Raw genomic sequence first — 20,079 nt, 5'->3', positions numbered from 1 at the left:
AATGGCCAGAACTGAGCCAATCTGAAGCCTGGGGCCAAGTGTTTCTCCCAGTCTCCCATGAGGGTGCAGGGGCCCAAGCCCTTGGGTCTTCCTCTTCTACTGCTTTCCCAGATCACAGCAGAGAGGTGGATTGGAAGAGGAGCAGCTGAGAATAGAACCAGCGCCCATATGGGATGCTGGCACTGCAGGCGGATTAGCCTACTGTGCCACGGCATGGGCCCCCTGAAACCTCTTTTCTTAGGTTGCTTCTCTTATCATAGAAGCTTCAATGTTTGAGTGAGCTGTGCAATGATTATTTGGGAGTTGGATTCTCAGAATGCAGTGCTTGAATAGAACATCTATGTTAAGAATACAACTAGTCAAAGTGATCAGTTTCAGTTCATAACTGATCATAATTATAGGATTAAGAGTCAAAGAGATCACATAAACAAGAGTAGTGCCTGCTAATACTGAGAGATTTAAAAAGGAGAGAACAATACAACATGGGAAGCAGATACACAGCAGACTCATAGAATGGCAGATGTCCTAAACAGAACTCTGATCTCAGAATCAGCCCTTAAGGTATTTGGATCTGACTGAAAAGCCCATGAGAGTATTTCAGGAATGGAAAGCCAAGACACTCTGGCAAAAACAGAAAAAATGATCTAAATGAAAGATCTCTGTGAGTGAGATCCCAGTGGAAAGAACAGGTCATCAAAGAAGGAGGTACCTTTCTCTGAAGGGAGGAGAGAACTTCCACTTTCACTATGACCTTGTCTAAATTAGATCAGAGTTGGCGAACTTGAGAGGCTTCTATAGCCTTGATAACTCATGACAAGAGCCTAGTGTGATTACTGACGCCATAACCAAGAGTGTCAATTGTTAAATGAACAATAGGAGTCACTGTGCACTTATTCCCCATGCAGGATATTTGTCCTTAATGTGTTGTACAATGTGCATTAATGGTATAACTAGTTTTCAACCAGTACTTTACGCTTTGTGTTTCTGTGTGGGTGCAAACTTTTGAAATATTTACTTTGTATGTACTGAATTGATCTTCTGTATGTAAAGATAATTGAAAATGAAAAAAAAAAAGGGATACAACATGAGACCCTTCTTAGTTACTGGAATTAACCCTGACACATAGGAGACCTCTGTTTATAAGAAAGCCACAAGTACTGTTGTCCTCAATCTGGCTAATGGAAGTACAACTTATGTCATAATTATAAACTGAAAGCTGTTGAGCAGAGGACACTGGTGATCCAGTCAGCATCTACCTGCGGTGAAATTACTATACACTTGGCTAGAAAGTGGGGAGAAGGGACAGGGCAAGGGTTAAAAACCACAGGCTCTCACTGCTTTTACCAAGTCTTTGAATCTCTCTCTCTCTCTGGCTCTCTCTCTCTCAATATTATATGCTCTATGTCCAAATTTGAGAGCTATTAGTTGACTGTGCTTTTAAATACTTTTCCCTAGTTATTCCTGCCTCCCCTGAAAGCTCATCTATGGAGATTTTCACACTGCTATATGAAATTTTTCTTTTTCTTCTTACTATTTGTTGAATTCTTTACAATCAAGCTTCGATTATAAATATTAAAAGCATTTCGGGGCTGGCTCTGTGGCGTAGTGAGTTAAGCTGCCGCCTGCAGTGCTATCACTCCAAATAGGTGCGAGTTAAATACCTGGCTGCTCCATTTCTTTCTTTTTTTTTTAACTTTCATTTAATGAATATAAATTTCCAAAGTACGGCTTATGGATTACAATGGCTTCCCCCCCATAACGTCCCTCCCACCCGCAACCCTCCCCTTTCCCACTCCCTCTCCCCTTCCATTCACATCAAGATTCATTTTCGATTCTCTTTATATACAGAAGATCAGTTTAGCATAAATTAAGTAAAGATTTCAACAGTTTGCTCCCACAGAGAAACATAAAGTGAAAAATAATAGATGATTTTTTAAATGATGATGAAATCATATCAGACCTATTGTCATGTTTAATCCCAGTAAGAGTCAAGCTGAGAATTGATAATTTCTTTTTCTTTTTTTTTTTTTTTTACAGAAGATCAGTTTAGTATACATTAAGTAAAGATTTCAACAGTTTGCACCCCCATAGAAACAGAAAGTGAAATATACTGTTTGAGTACTCGTTATAGAATCAAATCTCAATGTACAGCACATTAAGGACAGAGATCCTACATGAGGAGTAAGTGCACAGTGACTCCTGTTGTTGACTTTACAAATCAACACTCCTGTTTATGGCATCAGTAATCTCCCTATGCTCCAGTCACGAGTTTCCAAGGCTATGGAAGCCTTTTGAGTTCTCCAACTCTTATCTTATTTAGATAAGGTCATAGTCAAAGTGGAAGTTCTCTCCTCCCTTCAGGGAAAGGTACCTCCTTCCTTGAAGACCTGTTCTTTCCATTGGGATGTCACTCACAGAGATCCCTCATTTAGTTTTTTTTTTTTTTTTTTTTTTTTTTTTTTTTTTTGCCAGAGTGTCTTGGCTTTCCATGCCTGAAATACTCTCATGGGCTTTTCAGGCAGATCAGAAGCCTTTAGGGCTGATTCTGAGGAGAGAGTGCTGTTTAGGACATCTGCCATTCTGTGTGTCTGCTGAGTATCTCGCTTCCCATGTTGGATCACTCTCCCCTTTATTTATTCCATCGGTTAGTATTAGCAGGTACTAGACTTGTTTATGTGCTCCCTTTGACTCTTAGTCCTTTCATTATGATCAATTGTGAACTGAAATTGATCACTTGGACTAGTGAGATGGCATTGGTACATTCCACCTTGATGGGATTAAATTGGAGTCCCCTGGTATGTTTCTAACTCTACCAATTGGGGCAAGTCAGCTTGAGCATGTCCCAAATTGTACATCTCTTCCCTCTCTTATTCCCACTCTTATGTTTAACAGGGATCACATTTCAGTTAAATTTCAACACTTAGGAATAACTGTGTATTAATTACAGAATTAAACCAGTCATATTAATTAGAACAGACAAAAAAACTACTAAGAGGGATAATGTATTAAGTTGTTCATTAACAGTCAGGACTATGCTGATCAAGTCACCGTTTCTCATAGTGTCCACTTCACTTCAACAGGTTTCCTTTTTGGTGTTCAGTCAGTTGTACCGATCAGGGAGAACATATGGTATTTGTCCCTTTGGGACTGGCTTATTTCACTCAGCATGATGTGTTCCAGATTCCTCCATCTCGTTGCAAATGACTGGATTTCATTGTTTCTTACTGTGGTATAGTATTCTAAAGAGCACATATCCCATACTTTCTTTATCCAGTCTACCGTTGATGGGCATTTAGGTTGGTTCCAGGTCTTGGCTATTGTGAATTGTGCCGCAATAAACATTAGGGTGCAGACCGCTTTTTGTTTGCCAATTTAAATTCCTTTGGGTAAATTCCAAGGAATGGGATGGCTGGGTTGAACGGTAGGGTTATATTCAGGTTTCTGAGGAATCTCCAGACTGACTTCCATAGTGGCTTGACCAGTTTGCATTCCCACCAACAGTGGGTTAGTGTCCCTTTTTCCCCACATCCTCGCCAGCATCTGTTGTTGGTAGATTTCTGTATGTGAGCCATTCTAACCGGGGTGAGGTGAAACCTCATTGTGGTTTTTATTTACATTTCCCTGATTGCTAGTGACCTTGAACATTTTTTCATGTGCCTTTGGCCATTTGGATTTCCTCTTTTGAAAAATGTCTATTGAGGTCCTTGGCCCATCTCTTAAGTGGGTTGTTGGTTTTGATCTTGTGGAGTTTCTTGATCTCTTTGTAGATTCTGGTTATTAACCCTTTATCTGTTGCATAGTTTGCAAATATTTTTTCCCATTTTGTCGGTTGTCTCTTCACTCTCCTGACTGTTTCTTTTGCAGTACAGAAACTTCTCAATTTGATGCAATCCCAATAGTTGATTTTGGCTTTGACTGCCTGTGCCTCCCGGGTCTTTTCCATAAACTCTTTGCCTGTGCCAATATCTTGAAGGGTTTCTCCAATGTTCTCTAATAACTTGATGGTGTCAGGTCGTAGATTTAGGTCTTTAATCTATGTTGAGTGGATTTTTGTAAGGTGTAAGGTAGGGGTCTTGCTTCATGCTTCTGCACATGGAAATCCAGTTTTCCCAGCACCATTAATTGAATAGACTGTTCTTGCTCCAGGAATTGGTTTTAGTTCCTGGTCAAATATAAGTTGGCTGTAGATGTTTGGGTTGATTTCTGGTGTTTCAATTCTGTTCCATTGGTCTATCCATCTGTTTCTGTACCAGTACCATGCTGTTTTGATTACAACTGCCCTGTGGTATGTCCTGAAATCTGGTATTGTAATGCCTCTGGCTTTGTTTTTGTTGTAGAAAATTGCTTTAGCTATTCGAGGTCTCCTGTGACTCCATATGAATTTCAGCATCATTTTTTCTAGATCTGGGAAGAATGTCTTTGGTATTTTGATTGGTACTGCATTGAATCTATAAATTACTTTTGGGAGAATGGACATTTTGATGATGTTGATTCTTCCAATCCTTGAGCATGGAAGATTTTTCCATTTCTTGGTATCCTCTTTTATTTCATTCTTTAACTTTTTGTAATTCTCATCATAGAGATCTTTAACGTCCTTGGTTAAGTTTATTCCAAGGTATTTGATTGTTTTTGTAGCTATTGTGAATGGGATTGATCTTAGAAGTTCTTCCTCAGCCATGGCATTGTCTGTGTATACAAAGGCTGTTGATTTTTGTGCATTGATTTTATACCCTGCTACTTTGCCAAACTCTTCTATGAGTTCCAATAGTCTCTTAGTAGAGTTCTTTGGATCCTTTAAGTAAAGAATCATATCATCTGCAATTAGGGATAGTTTGACTTCTCCCTTCCCAATTTGTATTTCCTTAATTTCTTTTTCTTGTTTGGTGGCTCTGGCTAAAACTTCCAGAACTATGTTATATAGCAGTGGTGAGAGTGGGCATCCCTGTCTGGTGCCAGATCTCAGTGGAAATGCTTCCAACTTTTCCCCATTCAATAGGATGCTGGCCGTGGGTTTTTCATAAATTGCTTTGATTGTATTGAGGAATGTTCCTTCCATACCCAATTTGCTTAGAGTTTTCATCATGAAAGGGTGTTGAATTTTATCGAATGCTTTCTCTGCATCTATTGAGATAATCATATGTTTTTTTCTTCTGCAGTCTGTTAATGTGGTGAATCACATTGATTGATTTGCAAATGTTGAACCATCCCTGCATACCAGGGATAAATCCCACTTGGTCTGGGTGGATGATTTTCCTGATGTGTTGTTGTATTTTATTGGCGAGAATTTTATTGAGGATTTTTGCGTCTATGTTCATCAGGGATATTGGTCTATAATTTTCTTTCAGTGCTGCGTCTTTCTCTGGCTTAGGGATTAAGGTGATGCTGGCTCCATAGAAAGAATTTGGGAGGATTCCATCTCTTTTGATTGTTCTGAATAGTTTGAGAAGAAATGGAATTAGTTCTTCTTTAAATGTCTGGTAGTATTCAGCAGTGAATCCATCTGGTCCTGGGCTTTTCTTTGTTGGGAGGGCCTTTATTACTGTTTCAATTTCTGTCTCAGTTATGGGTCTATTTAGGTTTTCTATGTCTTCATGGTTCAATTTTGGTAGATTGCATGTGTCCAGGAATCTATCCATTTCTGATAGATGCTCTTGTTTGCTGGCATACAAATCCTTGTATTAATTTCTGATGATTCTTTTTATTTCTGTGGTGTCTGTTGTTATGTTTCCTTTTTCATCTCTGATTTTATTGATTTGGATCTTTTCTCTTTGTTTTTTTTTTTTAGTTAGTTGGGCCAATGGGGTGTAAATTTTGTTGATTTTTTAAAAAAACCCAGCTCTTCTCTTGGCTGATTTTTTGTAATTTTTTTTTTGATTCAATCCTGTTAATTTCTTCTCTGATTTTAATTATTTCTCTTCTCCTACTAGATTTGGGTCTGGTTTGCTGCAGTTTTTCTAGGTCCTTGAGATGCGCTGGAAGCTCATTTATCTAGTACCTTTCCAATTTCTTGATATAGGCACCTATTGCTATAAACTTGCTTCTCAATACTGCTTTTGCCGTATCCCATAAGTTTTGATATGTTGTGTTGTTATCTTCATTTACTTCCAGAAAGTTTCTGATTTCTCTTTTGATTTCTTGAATGACCCAGTGTTCATTCAGGAGCATGTTGTTCAGTCTCCATGTGTTTGCATACTTTCTGGGGTTTCCTGAGTTGCTAATTTCCAGCTTCATTCTGCTGTGGTCTGAGAAGCTGCATGGTATGATTCTAATTCCTTTAAATTTATGAGACTTGCTTTATGACCTAGTATGTGATCAATGCTAGAGAAGGTTCCATGCACTGCTGAGAAGAATGTAAATTCTTTAGATGTAGGATTAAAAGTTCTGTAGATATCTGTTAGATCCATTTGGGCAATAGTGTCAATTAAATCTGCTGTTTCCTTGTTGATCTTCTGTCCGGATGATCTGTCTATTTCTGAGAGTGGAGTATTGAAGTCCCCCAGTACTATTGTATTGGAATCTAAATCTCCCTTTAAGTCCCTTAACATATCTTTTAAATAGACCGGTGCCCTGTAATTAGGTGCATATACATTTATAATAGTTACGGCTTCCTGTTGAATTGAATCCTTAATCATTATATAGTGCCCCACTATGTCTCTCTTAACAGATTTTGTATTAAAGTTTATGTTGTCCGATATTAATATGGCTACATCTGCTTTTTTTTTTTGGTTTTTGTTTGCACGGTATATCTTTTTCCAACCTTTCACTTTCAGTCAGCATGCATCTTTGTTAGAGAGATGTGTTTCTTGTAGGCAACACATAGTTGGGTGTTGTTCCTTAAGCCAGTCAGCCAATCGGTGTCTTTAACTGAAGAGTTAAGTCCATTAACATTTAATGTGACTATTGATACATAGTGACTTTGCCCTGCCATTTTCCCAGAGATGTTTTCTAGTATATGCTTTGAGCTTCCCATGCTCTTTTACTGGTAGGTATTCTTCCTTTACGTTCTTTCATATTGATGGCCGTGTTTCTGTGTTTCTGAGTTTAGCACATCTTTAAGTATCTTTTCAAGGGCCAGAGGAGTGGTGGCAAAGTCTTTCAATTTCTGTTTGCTATGAAAGGTCTTTATTTCACCTTCATTCACAAATGAGAGCTTTGCAGGATATAATATTCTGGGCTGGCAATTTTTCTTTCTGTGCACCTGTGCTATGTCTCGCCATTCCCTCCTAGCCTGTAGTGTTTCTGATGAGAAGTCAGCTGTGAGTCTTATTGGAGATCCTCTGAGAGTAATCTGACGTTTCTCTCTTGCACATTTTAGGATCTTTTCTTTATGTTTCACTGTGGAGAGTTTAATTACAACGTGTCGTGGCGAGGATCTCTTTTGGTCATGTTTACTGGGGGTTCTATGAGCTTCCTGTACTATGATGTCTCTGTCCTTCTCCAAACCCAGAAAGTTCTCTGCTAGTATCTCACTAAAAAGGCTTTCTAATCCTTTCTCTCTCTTCATGCCTTCAGGAACTCCTAGAACCCGAATGTTTTTTTTTTTTTTTTTAATAGTATCCTGTGGATTCCCAACAATATTTTTTAGATTTCTAATTTCCTCTTCTTTTCTTTGGTTTGACTGTATGTTTTCCTGTGCTCTGTCTTCTAAGTCCAATATTCTCTCTTCTGTTTCACTGACTCTGTTTTTTAGACTTTCTAATGTGTCTGTCATTTGATCTATTGAGTTCTTCATTTCATTTTGATTTCTCTTCATTATCACACTTTCCTGTTCTACTAGTTTCTGTGTTTCATTTTGATCCTTCCTTAAAATTTTATTTTCATGAGAGATTGTCATTCCTGTCCAATAAGGATTTCTGTAGTTCAAGGATTTGCTTTTGAAAACTTCTAAATGTTCTTATCATAAATTTTTTGAAATCCGTATCTTGCATTTCTTCTATCTCATCATCTTCATAATCTTGGCTTGGGTTTTTTTTGTTTATTTGGAGGCATCATAATGTCATCGTTGATCTTGTTCCCTCGATTTCTGTGTTTATTGCTTGGCATGGTTAATTCTTTTTCCCTCACTGTGAGGTGTTTTTCTTTCTTTCTTTTTTTTTTTTTTATAGTATGTCTGTGTTAAGTGGACTGCCTGCTGTTGGAGGAGCCTTGGAGGCTTGAGATGGGTGTGGCCTGAGAGCTCTGATTGGTTCTTCAGGGTTATGGGTGTGCAAAGGTGACACCCTCAGGTTTTGTGTGGTAAATCTCTCTTTATTTATTTATTCATTTATTTATTTTATTTTATTTTATTTTTTATTCCGGAGGTAAGTAATACCATACGACTGAGCAGAATTGATGGTATTTAGCTTCCAGTCTCTGGCTTCTACTCAAAGAGTCTGTACAGGCTCGGTTTCTCCTGCAGACTCCCACTGGGTTGCCTAGGCTACTGAATTGTAGGCTTAACTCTCCCCTTTTATTATGTATATCCCAAGTGGGGCTTGCTCTTTGTCTCTTGCTTGCCTTTTCAAAGTTGGCAGAGAGAGAAACTTGTCTGTATCAGTACCCCCCCATCTCTTTTTTTTTTTTTTTCCTTCTCTCCTGTAGTCAGTCTGGTGAACTTTCCCACTTCAAATCCCACTTCCCTCTAAAATTCTGTCTGCCGTTTCCCCACCAATGTCTCTGGTTACTGAGCTCACCTCCCCTTCCAGTGCCGATGTGTGGACTCGGAGCCCTGGGCGTCCTTCCTGTCTCTGCTGGTGTCTGTGTCACATCCACTCCCCTTCCCACACTCCCGGCTGCTCCATTTCTGATCCAGCTCTGCTATGGCCTTCGAAGCCTGTACAAGATTGCCCAAGTGCTTGGGCCCCTGCACCAGTGTGGGAGACCAGGAAGAAGCTCCTGGCTCCTGGCTTCAGATCAGTGTAGCTCTGGTCATTACAGCCAACTGGGGAGTGAACCAGTGAATGGAAGACCTCTCTCCCTCTCTCTCTGCTTCTCATTCTCTCTCTGTGTAACTCTGATTTTCAAACAAAATAAATAGATTTTTTGACAGGCAGAGTTTGAAAGAGAGAGAGAGAGAGAGAGAGAGAGAGAGAGAGAGTAAGGCCTTCCTTCCATTGGTTCACCCCCCAAATGGCCACTATGGCTGGCGCCCTGCACCGATCTGAAGCCAGGAGCCAGGTGCTTCCTCCTGGTCTCCCATGCGGGTGTGGGGCCAAGGACTTGGGCCATCCTCCACTGCTTTCCAAGGCCACAGCAGAGAGCTGGACTGGAAGAGGAGTAACTGGGACAGAATCTGGTGCCCCAACTTGGACTAGAACCCAATGTGCTGGCGCTGCAGGTGGAGGGTTAGCCTAGTGAGCCGTGGTGTCGACCAGATTAATATATTTTTTTTAAATTAAAAGCATGTCATTATAAAAATTAAAAGAAAGAAAGGAAGAGGGAAGGTGGGAGAATGAATGGGAAGGTGGGAAATATCACTATGCTTTTTAAATCTGCATATATGAAATACATCAAATTTTTTTCACTTTTAGAAGTAAAAATTATTTAAAATGTGGCTATTTTAAGGCTTTCTTGTCAACTTTTTGTGTTTATAAACTTTGCATGTATTTAGGTTTTTATAAGTATTGGAATCTTTAATGCTTTTTGAAATAAGTTCATTCACATATATGTAAGAAATTATATAGATTGTTTAAAAATGGGTATCAAGTGGTTCTATGTTGGATTCCTGATCAGTTGAGGCATTCTGAAGGCTATTCAATGATTAAGAGTATAATATAGTATCTTATCGCTGCTCTGTTAGATTAGTATGACTATTTTACCAATTGTTATTCTGAGTCACTAAATAGAGTTTTAAATTATCCTCATTGATTAATTTTATACATTATAGGATACTGTTTTTACCAAGTGGTGAATAATATTCTCTTTTCTCTTTCTCAGCTATATGCAGAAAAAGAAGAAAGGTAAACATATTTTATCTATTTCTTTGAATGGTAGAGTTACAGAGACAGGCAGTGACAGAGAGAAAGGTCTTCCGTCCAATGGTTCACCCCAGATGGCTGGCTGGAGCTGAGCTGATTGGAATCCAGGAGCCTTGAGTTTTTTCTGGGTCTCCCATGTGGGGGTAGGGCCCAAGCAGTTGGACCATCCACTGCTGCTTTTACAGGCCATAGCAGAGAGTTGGATCAGAGGAGGAGCAGCTGGAGCCCATTTGGGATTCCGGTGTTCCAGGCAGAGTTTTAGCCCACTATGCTGCAGTGCCGGTCCTACCTTTTGATTCTTTTCTCCATGAAAATACTGCCATCAGTGAATCATTCCACATCTAGATTTTTCCGGAGGTTCATCTTGTAGATCAGCCTTGCTAGAATAGACCTTCTATGTGTTCTCTGCATTAGAATGAGCTTTGTTTTCATTACCTTCAGATGGCAGAAGAGCAGCTGGATTGAGGACATCGTGTACTTTGAGAGTTATTCCAGATGATTTTTATTATGACATCCTCCCGTTAATCACTAATGTCATTCAGTCTCGAACTTCTTGTATCTAGTGTTGAGTTTAAACTTTAAGTGACTGGCTTAATATTAGCTGGTGGTTTGTTTCCTGGAATATGCTGTAGCAGTTCCTGCTCTTATGCATGCAGGTCAACATGTGATCCTTTTTTTATTAGACAGGTAAAGTTACAGACAGTGAGAGAGAGACAGAGAGAAAGGTCTTACTTCTGTTGGTTCATGCCCCAAATGGTCGCTGCTGCTGGTGCTGCACTGATCAGAAGACAGGAGCAAGGTCCTTCTTCCTCATTTCCCATGCAGGTGCAGAGGCCCAAGCACTTGGACCATCCTCCACTGCCCTCTGGGCCACAGCAGAGAGCTGGACTGGAAGAGGAGAAACTGAGACTAGAACCTAGTGCCTATATGGGATGCCTGCACCGCAGGTGGAGGACTAACCGAGTTAGCCACGGTGCTGGCTCCATTCTGTGATCCTTGAAACTAGTTTCTTAGAACAGCAGGCAACTGATCATGAAAGTGGATGCAATTTCTGAGTGACCACACCCAGAGCCCTTCTCTGCTATAAACAGAGTGAAAACAAATTTCACCAACTCCCATAATAATAAATACTGAAAATTGGAGTCCAATGGGGAAACTTATTACATAATATGTGGCTCCTGTATTGATTAGTAAATCAACACTATTACACTTGACATCAGCAATCACCAAGGGCTCTTGGCCAAGGTGTTTTTTTTCTTTGTTTGCTTTTTATTTATTTATGCCATCTCACTAGTCCCAGTGATCTGTGCACTTACTCCTCATGTAGGATCTTTGTCCTTAGTGTGCTGTACATTGAGATTTAATGCTATAACTAGTACTCAAATAGTATTTTTCACTTTATGTTTCTGTATGGGAGCAAACAGTTGAAATCTTTACTTAATGTTTGCTAAACTGATCTTCTGTATATAAAGAGAATCGAAAATGAATCTTGATGTGAATGGAAGGGGAGAGGGAGTGGGAAAGGGGAGGGTTGCGGGTGGGAGGGACGTTATGGGGGTGAAAAAGCCATTGTAATCCATAAGCTGTACTTTGGAATTTTATATTCATTAAATAAAAGTTAAAAAAAAAAGAAATGGACACTTGGGCCATCCTCCACTGTACTCCCCGGCCACAGCAGAGAGCTGGCCTGGAGGATAGGCAATGGGGACAGAATCCAGCGCCCCGACCAGGACTAGAACCTGGTGTGCTGGTGCTGCAAGGCGGAGGATTAGTCTATTGAGCCACAGCGCCGCCCTCCATATACCTTTTCTAACCACAGTGGCATGAAGCTGGAAGTTAAAAAATTATAAAATGCCAGAAAATATGGAAACACATCAAGAATAACAATATGCTCCTGAATACACAGTGGCTATAGAAGAAATCAAAAAACAACCAAAAAATTCCTAGAAATGAATGATTATGACCATATCAAAACCTATGGGATACACAAAAGCTGTTTATAGCAATCAGTCCCTTTATCAGTAAATTGGAAACACATTAAGTAAGTGATTTAATAATGCATCTGAAGAACCTAGAAAAACAAGAACAAAAACCAACATTAAAAAGAGGAAATAATGAATTAAGTATAATATATATTTAATATATAGAAATATAGAATATATTTCAACAGTTTGCTCCCACACAAAAACGTAAAGTGAAAAATACCGTTTGAGTACTAGTTATAGCATTAAATCTCAATGTACAGCACACTAAGGCCAAAGATCCTACATGAGGAGTAAGTGCACAGTGTGACTCCTGTTGTTGACTTAACAAATTGACACTCTTGTTTATGGCCTCAGTAATCACCCTAGGCTCTTGTCATGAGCTTCCAAGGCTATGGAAGCCCCCTGAGTTCAATGACTCTGATCATATTTAGACAAGGCCATGGTCAAAGTGGCAGTTCTCTCCTCCCTTCAGAGAAAGGTACCTCCTTCTTTGATGACCCATTCTTTCCACTGGGATCTCACTCGTGGAGATCTTTCATTGAGTTTTTTTTTTCCCCAGAGTGTCTTGGCTCTCCATGCCTGAAATACTCTCATGGGCATTTCAGCTGGATCCGCATGCCTTAAGGGCTGATTCTGAGGCCAGAGTGCTGTTAGGATATTTGCCATTCTATGGGTCTGCTGTGTATCTCACTTCCCATGTTGGATCATTCTCTCCCTTTTTGATTCTATCAGCTAGTATTTGCAGACACTATTCTTGTTTATGTGATCCCTTTGGTTCTTAGTCCTATCATTATGATCAATTGTGAACAGAAATTGATCACTGGGACTAGTGAAATGGCATTGGTACATGCCACCTCGATGGGATTGAATTCGAATCCCCTGGTATGTTTCTAACTCCACCATTTGAGGCAAGTCAGTTTGGGCATGTCCCGAATTGCACATCTCTTCCCTCTCTTATTCCCACTCTTATATTTAACAGCGAACACTTTTCAGTTAAGTTTCAGCACTTAAGAAGAATTGTGTATTAGTTACAGTATTCAACAAAAAGTATTAAGTAGAATAACAAAAAAAATACTAAGAGGGATAACAGATTAAGCTGCTCATCAACAATCAGGGTGAGGGCTGATCAAGTCACCATTTCTCATAGTGTTCATTTCACTTTAACAGGTTTCCTTTTTGGTGCTCAGTTAGTTGTCACCTATCAAGGAGAACAGGTGGTATTTGTCCCTTTGGGATTGGCTTATTTCACTCAACATAATGTTTTCCAAATTCCTAACAGGGATCACTTTTCAGTTAAAATTTAAACACCTAAGAACAATTGGGTGTTAATTACAGAGTTCAACCAATGGTACTAGAAACATGGTACTGTTGAAATCTTTACTTAATGTATGCTAAACTCATCTTCTGTATATAAAGAGAAATGAAAATGAATCTTGATGTGAATGGAAGGGGAGAGGGAGTGGATAAGGGGAGGGTTGCGGGTTGGAGGGACGTTATGGGGGGGAAGCCATTGTAATCCATATTCTGTACTTTGCAAATTTATATTCATTAAATAATAGTTAAAAAAAAAGGCTTCCATAGCCTTGGCAACTCATGACAAGAGCCTAGGAAGATTACTGATACCATAAACAAGAATGTCAAATTATTAAGCCAACAACAGGAATCACTGTGCTCTTAACGCTCCATGTGGAATCTCTGTGCTTCATGTGTTGTCCAATGTGAATTAATGCTATAACTAGTACTCAAACAGTATTTTACACTTTGTGTTTCCATGTGGGTGCAAACTGTTGAACTCTATACTTAATATATACTAAATTGATCTTCTGTATATAAAGAGAATTGAAAATGAATCTTGATGTGAATGGAATGGGAGAGGGAGCGGGAGATGGCAGGGTTGCGGTTGGGAGTGAAGTTATAGGGGGGGGACCAATGTAATCCAAAAGCTGTACTTTGGAAATTTATATTTGTTAAATAAAAGTTTAAAAAAAAGAAATATAGAATATATTTAATATACCATTAAAATGAAAAATACAAAATATCAGTGAAATTAAGAAATGGTTTCCTAAAACCAAAATAAATAAAAGTGGTAGACCATTGGTCCAACTAACCAAAAAAGGAGGGAAGACCCAAATTAATAAAATCAGAGATAAAAACGGACATGTTAAAATGGATATTACAGAAATATAAAGATTCATCACAAATTACCAATAACAACTATTTGCTAACAATTTGGAAAACCAGAAAAAATGCAGAGATTTCTGGAGACATACAATGTACATAACAGAGTCATGAAAATATAGAAAACCAAGTAGAACAATAATTAAGATTAAGATTAAACCTGTAATAAGGACCCTCCCAGCAAAGAAAAGCCCAGGAGCAGATGACTTCACTGCTGAATTCTAAAAAGTCTTTTAATGAGGAAGTAACTCCAATTCTTTTCAAGGTAGTCAAAATGTTTGATAGAGAGGGAATCTTCCCAAACTTCTTTTATGAATCCAGTATCACCAAATTCTCAAATAGGAAAAATGCAACAAATAAAAGCAATTATAAACCAATGACCTTGATGAACATACATGCAAAATCCTCAACATTATCCTAGCTAAATCCTGTACCAAGGGGGATTTATGTCTGCTATGCTGGGATGATTCAACACACACCAACTAATAAATGGATACATCACATTAACAAACTGAAGAACTCAAAACTGTATGGTTAAATCAATAGATTCAGATGAAGCTTCTGAAAAAATGCAACACCTTTTCATGATAAAAACCTTAAGCAAATTGGATATAGAAGGAACAATCCTTAACACAATCAAGACAATACATGACAAACTCACAGCCAGCATCATATTGAATTATGAAAAGCTACAAGCATTTCCACTAAGATCTGGAAATAGACAAAGATGCCAACTTTCACCATTGATATTCAATATTGTTCTGAAAGTTTTAGGCAGAGCAGTTAGGCAAGAAAAGAAATAAATGAGATACAAATTGGAAAGGAGGAAGTCAAAATATCCCCGTTTGCAGAGGACGTGATCCTAAATATAGGGGATCTAAAAGACTCTGCTAATTCTGTTGGAACTCACACGAGAATTTGGTAGAGTTGCAGGCAATAAAATCAATATACAAAACCAATAGCTTTTGTTTACATGGATAATGCCTTAGCTGAGAAGAACTTGTAAGATCAGTTCCATTCACAATAGTTATAAAAAAGTTTTAAACAATTTGGAATAAATTGGACAAAGGAAGTAAAAGATCTCTGCAGTGACAATTTCAAAACATTAAAGAAAGAAATTTAAGGCACAAAAAATGGAAAAATCTTCCAGGTTTATGAATTGGAAGAATTAACATAAACAAAATGTCCATGCTACTGAAAGCAATTTACAAATTCATGATCTGATAATTGATAGAGTAAATGAAATGTAGTGTATTGGAGTGAAATATATATTTTCATATTCAATGATTTTTTATAGCCCTTATCTTTCACACTAAGAAAGAGTGGTTTTTTTTTCACTCACTTCATACTATTTGTTGAACTATTTTGCTTAAGGTAGTGATAATTAGATGATCACGAAGTATACTGAAAATAGATCTTTGTAAAAATTAAAAGTTGAAATGTGAGAGGGAGGGGGAGGAAGGGTTGGAGCATTGGGAAGGGAAGGACTTGGGCCATACTCCACTGCACTCCCTGGCCACAGCAGAGAGCTGGATTGGAAGAGGGGCAACCAGGACAGAATCCGGTGCCCCTACGGGACTAGAACCTGGTGTGCTGGTGCCGCAGTTAGAGGATTAGCCTTTTGAGCCTCAGCACCAGCTAACACTGCCTTTCAAAGAAATAAATCAAGCTTTAAATATGATCCACCCAAAGCCAGCCCCAGAACCAGGGAGATCCCAGTGTACATCTCCTGCCTCTTCCTCGAAATGCTGACTTCCAAGGGCTGTCGGCTGAGGACCTGCTTCCCAGAGCCCCGCTCACCTCACCATTTGCTCCTATTCTTTGGTGCTTCTGCCTGGTGGTTTCCATCTTGGCCTGGCTCTTGTGTCCATTTAAAGTTCTTGATGCTTGTTGGAAGAAATAGGCTTTATTTAGTCTTTAGAACATGAACAGGCTTTTCTGTTCTCTGAGCTTGTATTCACCGCTGGTAGTTCAGTGTAAGATGGTGCTGTAAATCCAGGTTGGCTTCCAGAGTGGGTGGGTGTGCTCTCACTGTTCCACTGTAGAGGTTACGTTTGGAACAAAGGAAGATGAATGGGAGGTTGGGATGAAGGTAGGGAGGCTGCTTAAAGAAAGTAGTCCATCCCTGCTTGGTCTGAGTCTATCCTTGAGCCAGGCAGTTCTGAATGCCCCACCCACAGTCATTGGGGCATCCCATTAGGGGTCAGGGTTACTGCCAGTGCTAATTTGGGTCTAAAAGTTTCTTTCAGAGTCACTCAGCTGGAGACAGTGGTTGCTCTTTTTTTCTCAGTGTTTTATTTTACTCTGGCAGGGCTATACTAAGTTCCAGTACAAAGTCATGTATTTACTTTCCTGTTCTACTCTCACTGACACCTGAGTACATGGAACTTTCCCTAGTTCCATGTTGCCCAAGGATTGGGGAGGGAAGGTGGAGTCAGACCCCTTGACCAATAGGACTGAAGCTAAACAGGACCACCACTGAAGCTAACAGGATCAAGCCCCAGTTAAATGACAAGGGCTTTACCTGCTTCTTATATTTCCCCTAATAAATGCTTCTCTATTTGCTGTGTGTTTATAGAACAGTCATTATAGAATTTTAATGGTTGTCCTTAAAAACAGTTTTCTCTAGTTAATCATTATTTTACTTTGGAGCTTTTTCATGGAATATTTCAGTTTTCATATTGGAAGTGGCCAAGGTTTTCTTCTAAAATTCCTCTCTCTCTTCTGTATATATATTATAGAAAAGGGAAAATCTAAGGGTTAAACAACAGAATAGAATTCTGTTTAAAACAGATAGACATTGTCTAACCAAGATTGAGATACTTACTACTGACTCCAAAAGTGCATCATGTCATTATGCCAATTCTGGTTACATATGTAAACATCAGGGAAGTGACTAGCATTGTGACTTCACACTCAAAGAACTAACTCTATGTTCATGCTTTTCAGAACCTCTGTATTCTCTCCCTTTGAAGAATTTTATTACCACGGGAAAACTATGTCTCTTACTCATATGTATCCCAGCACGATATAGTGCGCAAAGGTGTCTACTACATCTTAGCTGTTAGTAAATGAGAAATTTGAGATTTTGTTGTTTGCTGCACCAATTTTTTCACTTGTTTTGCCTTTGCCTCAAATATAACTTTGTGGTATTGAATCTAGACCCTGTAAATATTTTGTATCTGTCAGCTGGATGAATGTTGAACTTCATCAACCAAGGACCCTAGATTGTCACTGATAATTGTTAGATGCAGGAAGACACATCTCTTCCAAGGCTCCACTCTTTAAGTCTGTCGTTATTGTTGGCTTCTAAGAACTTATGTTAAAGAATATACTCAATATTATTAAGTAAAATACTTAATAATATACAAAGAAGACTTCTCGTTACTGTACTTGTATTACATATACTTTAATAAGCATTGTATTCTGTATGAAATTAAATGACAAATCTCATAATTATACAATTAGTCTCTGACAGAGATAGTCTAAGAACATATCATTTGCAAGATGAAGCTCACTATTTATTGAAATTCCTCCAGGTTCTGTGGAGTTTGCCTGCTCATAATTTAAGTAGTGTATTTGATATAAGCAAGAAATACACAGATAGTAATAAAAATGAAGAATTTTGTACAAGTTCTGTTTTTCCGATTCTATCAATCTGACTGGACTATCACTATTTAAAATGTTTGAATACTAAAACATTTGAATTTTATAGTAATCAATAAATATTGAAACAGGAAACATAGAAACCACTTTATGATTTTGAAGATTTAATGTTTAATTGGATTTTTATGATCCACTGCTAAGTGTATCATGTCTGCATATATCCTAATTATGTCTATGTAGTTTGCTTCATGTGAAAATATTTCTCAAAAAATAAAATTGACAAAACTGCTTGGATCACCACTATATATTTATATACATATATATTCAAATATATTTATTTATCTGACTCGATTTTAAAACAAAGCCCAATTTTAACAACATCATTAATGAATCTGTATTGGTTACTTCATGAGAATATAGAAAGATACTTGAATTTTGCTTTGGCAAAGTATGTAGAACTTCATTATTCATGATAATGGACATGTATAAGTTTCCCCTCTTGTAACGAAACCTTAATGAAAAGTTTAATAAAAGAAAGCACTTGTCCATTTATTATTCTGGACATAATTATCACAAGTAGTTACATTAACAATTATTGCTAAAAATGTTTTTGTTGTGTAGAAGAGTGCTTGCAAATCTTATGCAGGCTTCTACATGTATGTTAAAAATATCTCTTGTCAGGCTAAAAAGTATCATCCACTTGTTTTCTTTGTTCTCTCTGTTTACTTTTCCATCTGCATTCTGTGTCCAAATATTTTGGTTAACAATGTTTAAAAGCAAGACATGGAGATATTTTTCCATTTAAACAACTTTCTCCAAAATAGGTTTTAAAATTGGTGTGCATGAAAAGTAGTTTTTCATGCCATCCACAATGGCATGTGGATGTATTGCGAGGGGAGACTACATTAAAAAAAAAAAAAAACTTCTGGTTTCCATATCCTCAGTGTCCTGGTTATTAAATTAGTTGGAAGTTTCTGATTTGAAAAGGCAGGGCGAAGTAATGGAAGATCTTCCTATAGGAGGAGGGAACTCTAGCATTGTATATATTGAATAAAGCAAACATTGTAACTCAAGCATTTTCAAGGCACAGTGTAGAAAATATATCTCACCTTTCTAACTAAATAATTTACAAGATTACACAGATTTAGTTAGTAAGTGTTAGGGCTCTCCAAGTGGAAAAGAATTTTTCTTGATGACATGTTTTGTATTTTATGAGAAATGTGAACTGTGAACCCCATGTAGTACAAAAGAGCTTCCCAAGCACCATGCTAAAAGACTTGAGCAAGGTTGCTCAGTCTTGCATCTGCCCTGGGTCACATGCTATATCCCTAAGGCGAACCTGTCATCCATGTCTTAGTTTTTGCTGAAGAAAACACAGTTCTGTCAAATTGAAAATGGACTTTTTCTAACACACCTTGATAATCATTTTTAGTGATTTTCTACTTCATTCTTCTCTAATGTTCCTTTTACATAAAATTCTTTTCTTACTTGAGGTTCACACTCATTTTCCTCAACCCTCACTTTTCATCTTTTTTAATATCACAGTCACTTTGAGTTAGTTAAAGTTCAGGTCAGTTTATCCTGGAATCTCTCTTAGATTCATGGAAATCTTGGTAAAATCTGTGTACCCCCCTTTACAAGGATCTGGCTCTGGTTTTCTTTGGTTTGGATACAAATGTTCTACTTGATTGTATTGTATTCAATAGATGATGTTTCTGGAAATACACATGAACACCTCAGGCTTCACTCCTCAACCACCACCAGGTTAAAGTGTCAGTGAGTCTCATTTTTCAGTGCTGTGATTAAAGTAGTATTACTTGAGGATCTGTGCAATTTGAGTTGTGTGTTTCTAAAGGTTTAATCAAGAATAAAACATCTGGAAAAATCAGGAAGACACAGGTCTGACCAAATGAGAAGGACCATCTTCCACACAATGATACATAGTCTTTGATATCAAAGGAATGATTTCAACTCTGGTAAATTAACAGCCTTAGACATGAACAAGCTCTAATCCCTCTTTTTCTTCTTTCCTGCCCCAAGAACATATCGATAAACAAGAAGGCAACATTTCACGATAAGGTAAGTAGTGATTGCCACACAGGCCAGCAGGAACCCAATCACATCCAGAGAGTGGTACTGGTACCAGGTGAGGTCATGGGCTGCAACCCGGAGATGTTTGGCTCCTTTGTGGCGCATGACGTACTCGATCCAGAAGACTGCTCGGTCCAGCGGCTTCATGGGCTGATCGTGGTGAATTCTTGATAACGTCATGGCGTTCTCCTTATAGCTGAAGGAAAATTAATGGACATCATCTTATAGAGTGAACTAGGAATTGTGAGTCTATACTTTTCATG

At 38.3% G+C, this 20,079-nt stretch overlaps 2 protein-coding genes across 7 annotated transcripts in view; both read right to left on the bottom strand.

The window, feature by feature from the left end:
- The window catches only part of LOC138843074 (UDP-glucuronosyltransferase 2B13-like), a 31,490-nt gene extending 14,138 nt beyond the window's left edge, over window positions 1–17,352 (bottom strand). For 2 of the 4 annotated variants that reach the window (XM_070047223.1, XM_070047221.1), the window contains exons 1-2: window positions 16,947–17,352; window positions 15,925–16,158 (exon numbers count right to left, since the gene is read on the bottom strand). In XM_070047223.1, the coding sequence (XP_069903324.1) occupies window positions 15,925–15,967 (43 nt within the window). In that variant the 5' untranslated portion in view covers window positions 15,968–16,158; window positions 16,947–17,352. Of the gene's footprint in view, window positions 1–15,919; window positions 16,159–16,946 lie in introns of all 4 variants that reach the window. The other 2 variants (XM_070047224.1, XM_070047225.1) reach the window with 2 other exon arrangements.
- Window positions 17,353–19,564: 2,212 nt separating this feature from the next.
- LOC138843393 (UDP-glucuronosyltransferase 2B13-like) overlaps window positions 19,565–20,079 on the bottom strand; it is a 28,883-nt gene continuing 28,368 nt past the window's right edge. For all 3 annotated transcript variants that reach the window (XM_070047219.1, XM_070047220.1, XM_070047218.1), the window contains one exon: window positions 19,565–20,012. In XM_070047219.1, the coding sequence (XP_069903320.1) occupies window positions 19,733–20,012 (280 nt within the window). In that variant the 3' untranslated portion in view covers window positions 19,565–19,732. The remainder of the gene's footprint in view (window positions 20,013–20,079) is intronic.

The sequence above is a fragment of the Oryctolagus cuniculus genome, chromosome 8 (genome assembly GCF_964237555.1).
Source record: "Oryctolagus cuniculus chromosome 8, mOryCun1.1, whole genome shotgun sequence".
Taxonomy (NCBI): domain Eukaryota; kingdom Metazoa; phylum Chordata; class Mammalia; order Lagomorpha; family Leporidae; genus Oryctolagus; species Oryctolagus cuniculus.
This window is presented reverse-complemented; position numbering and strand designations above follow the sequence as displayed.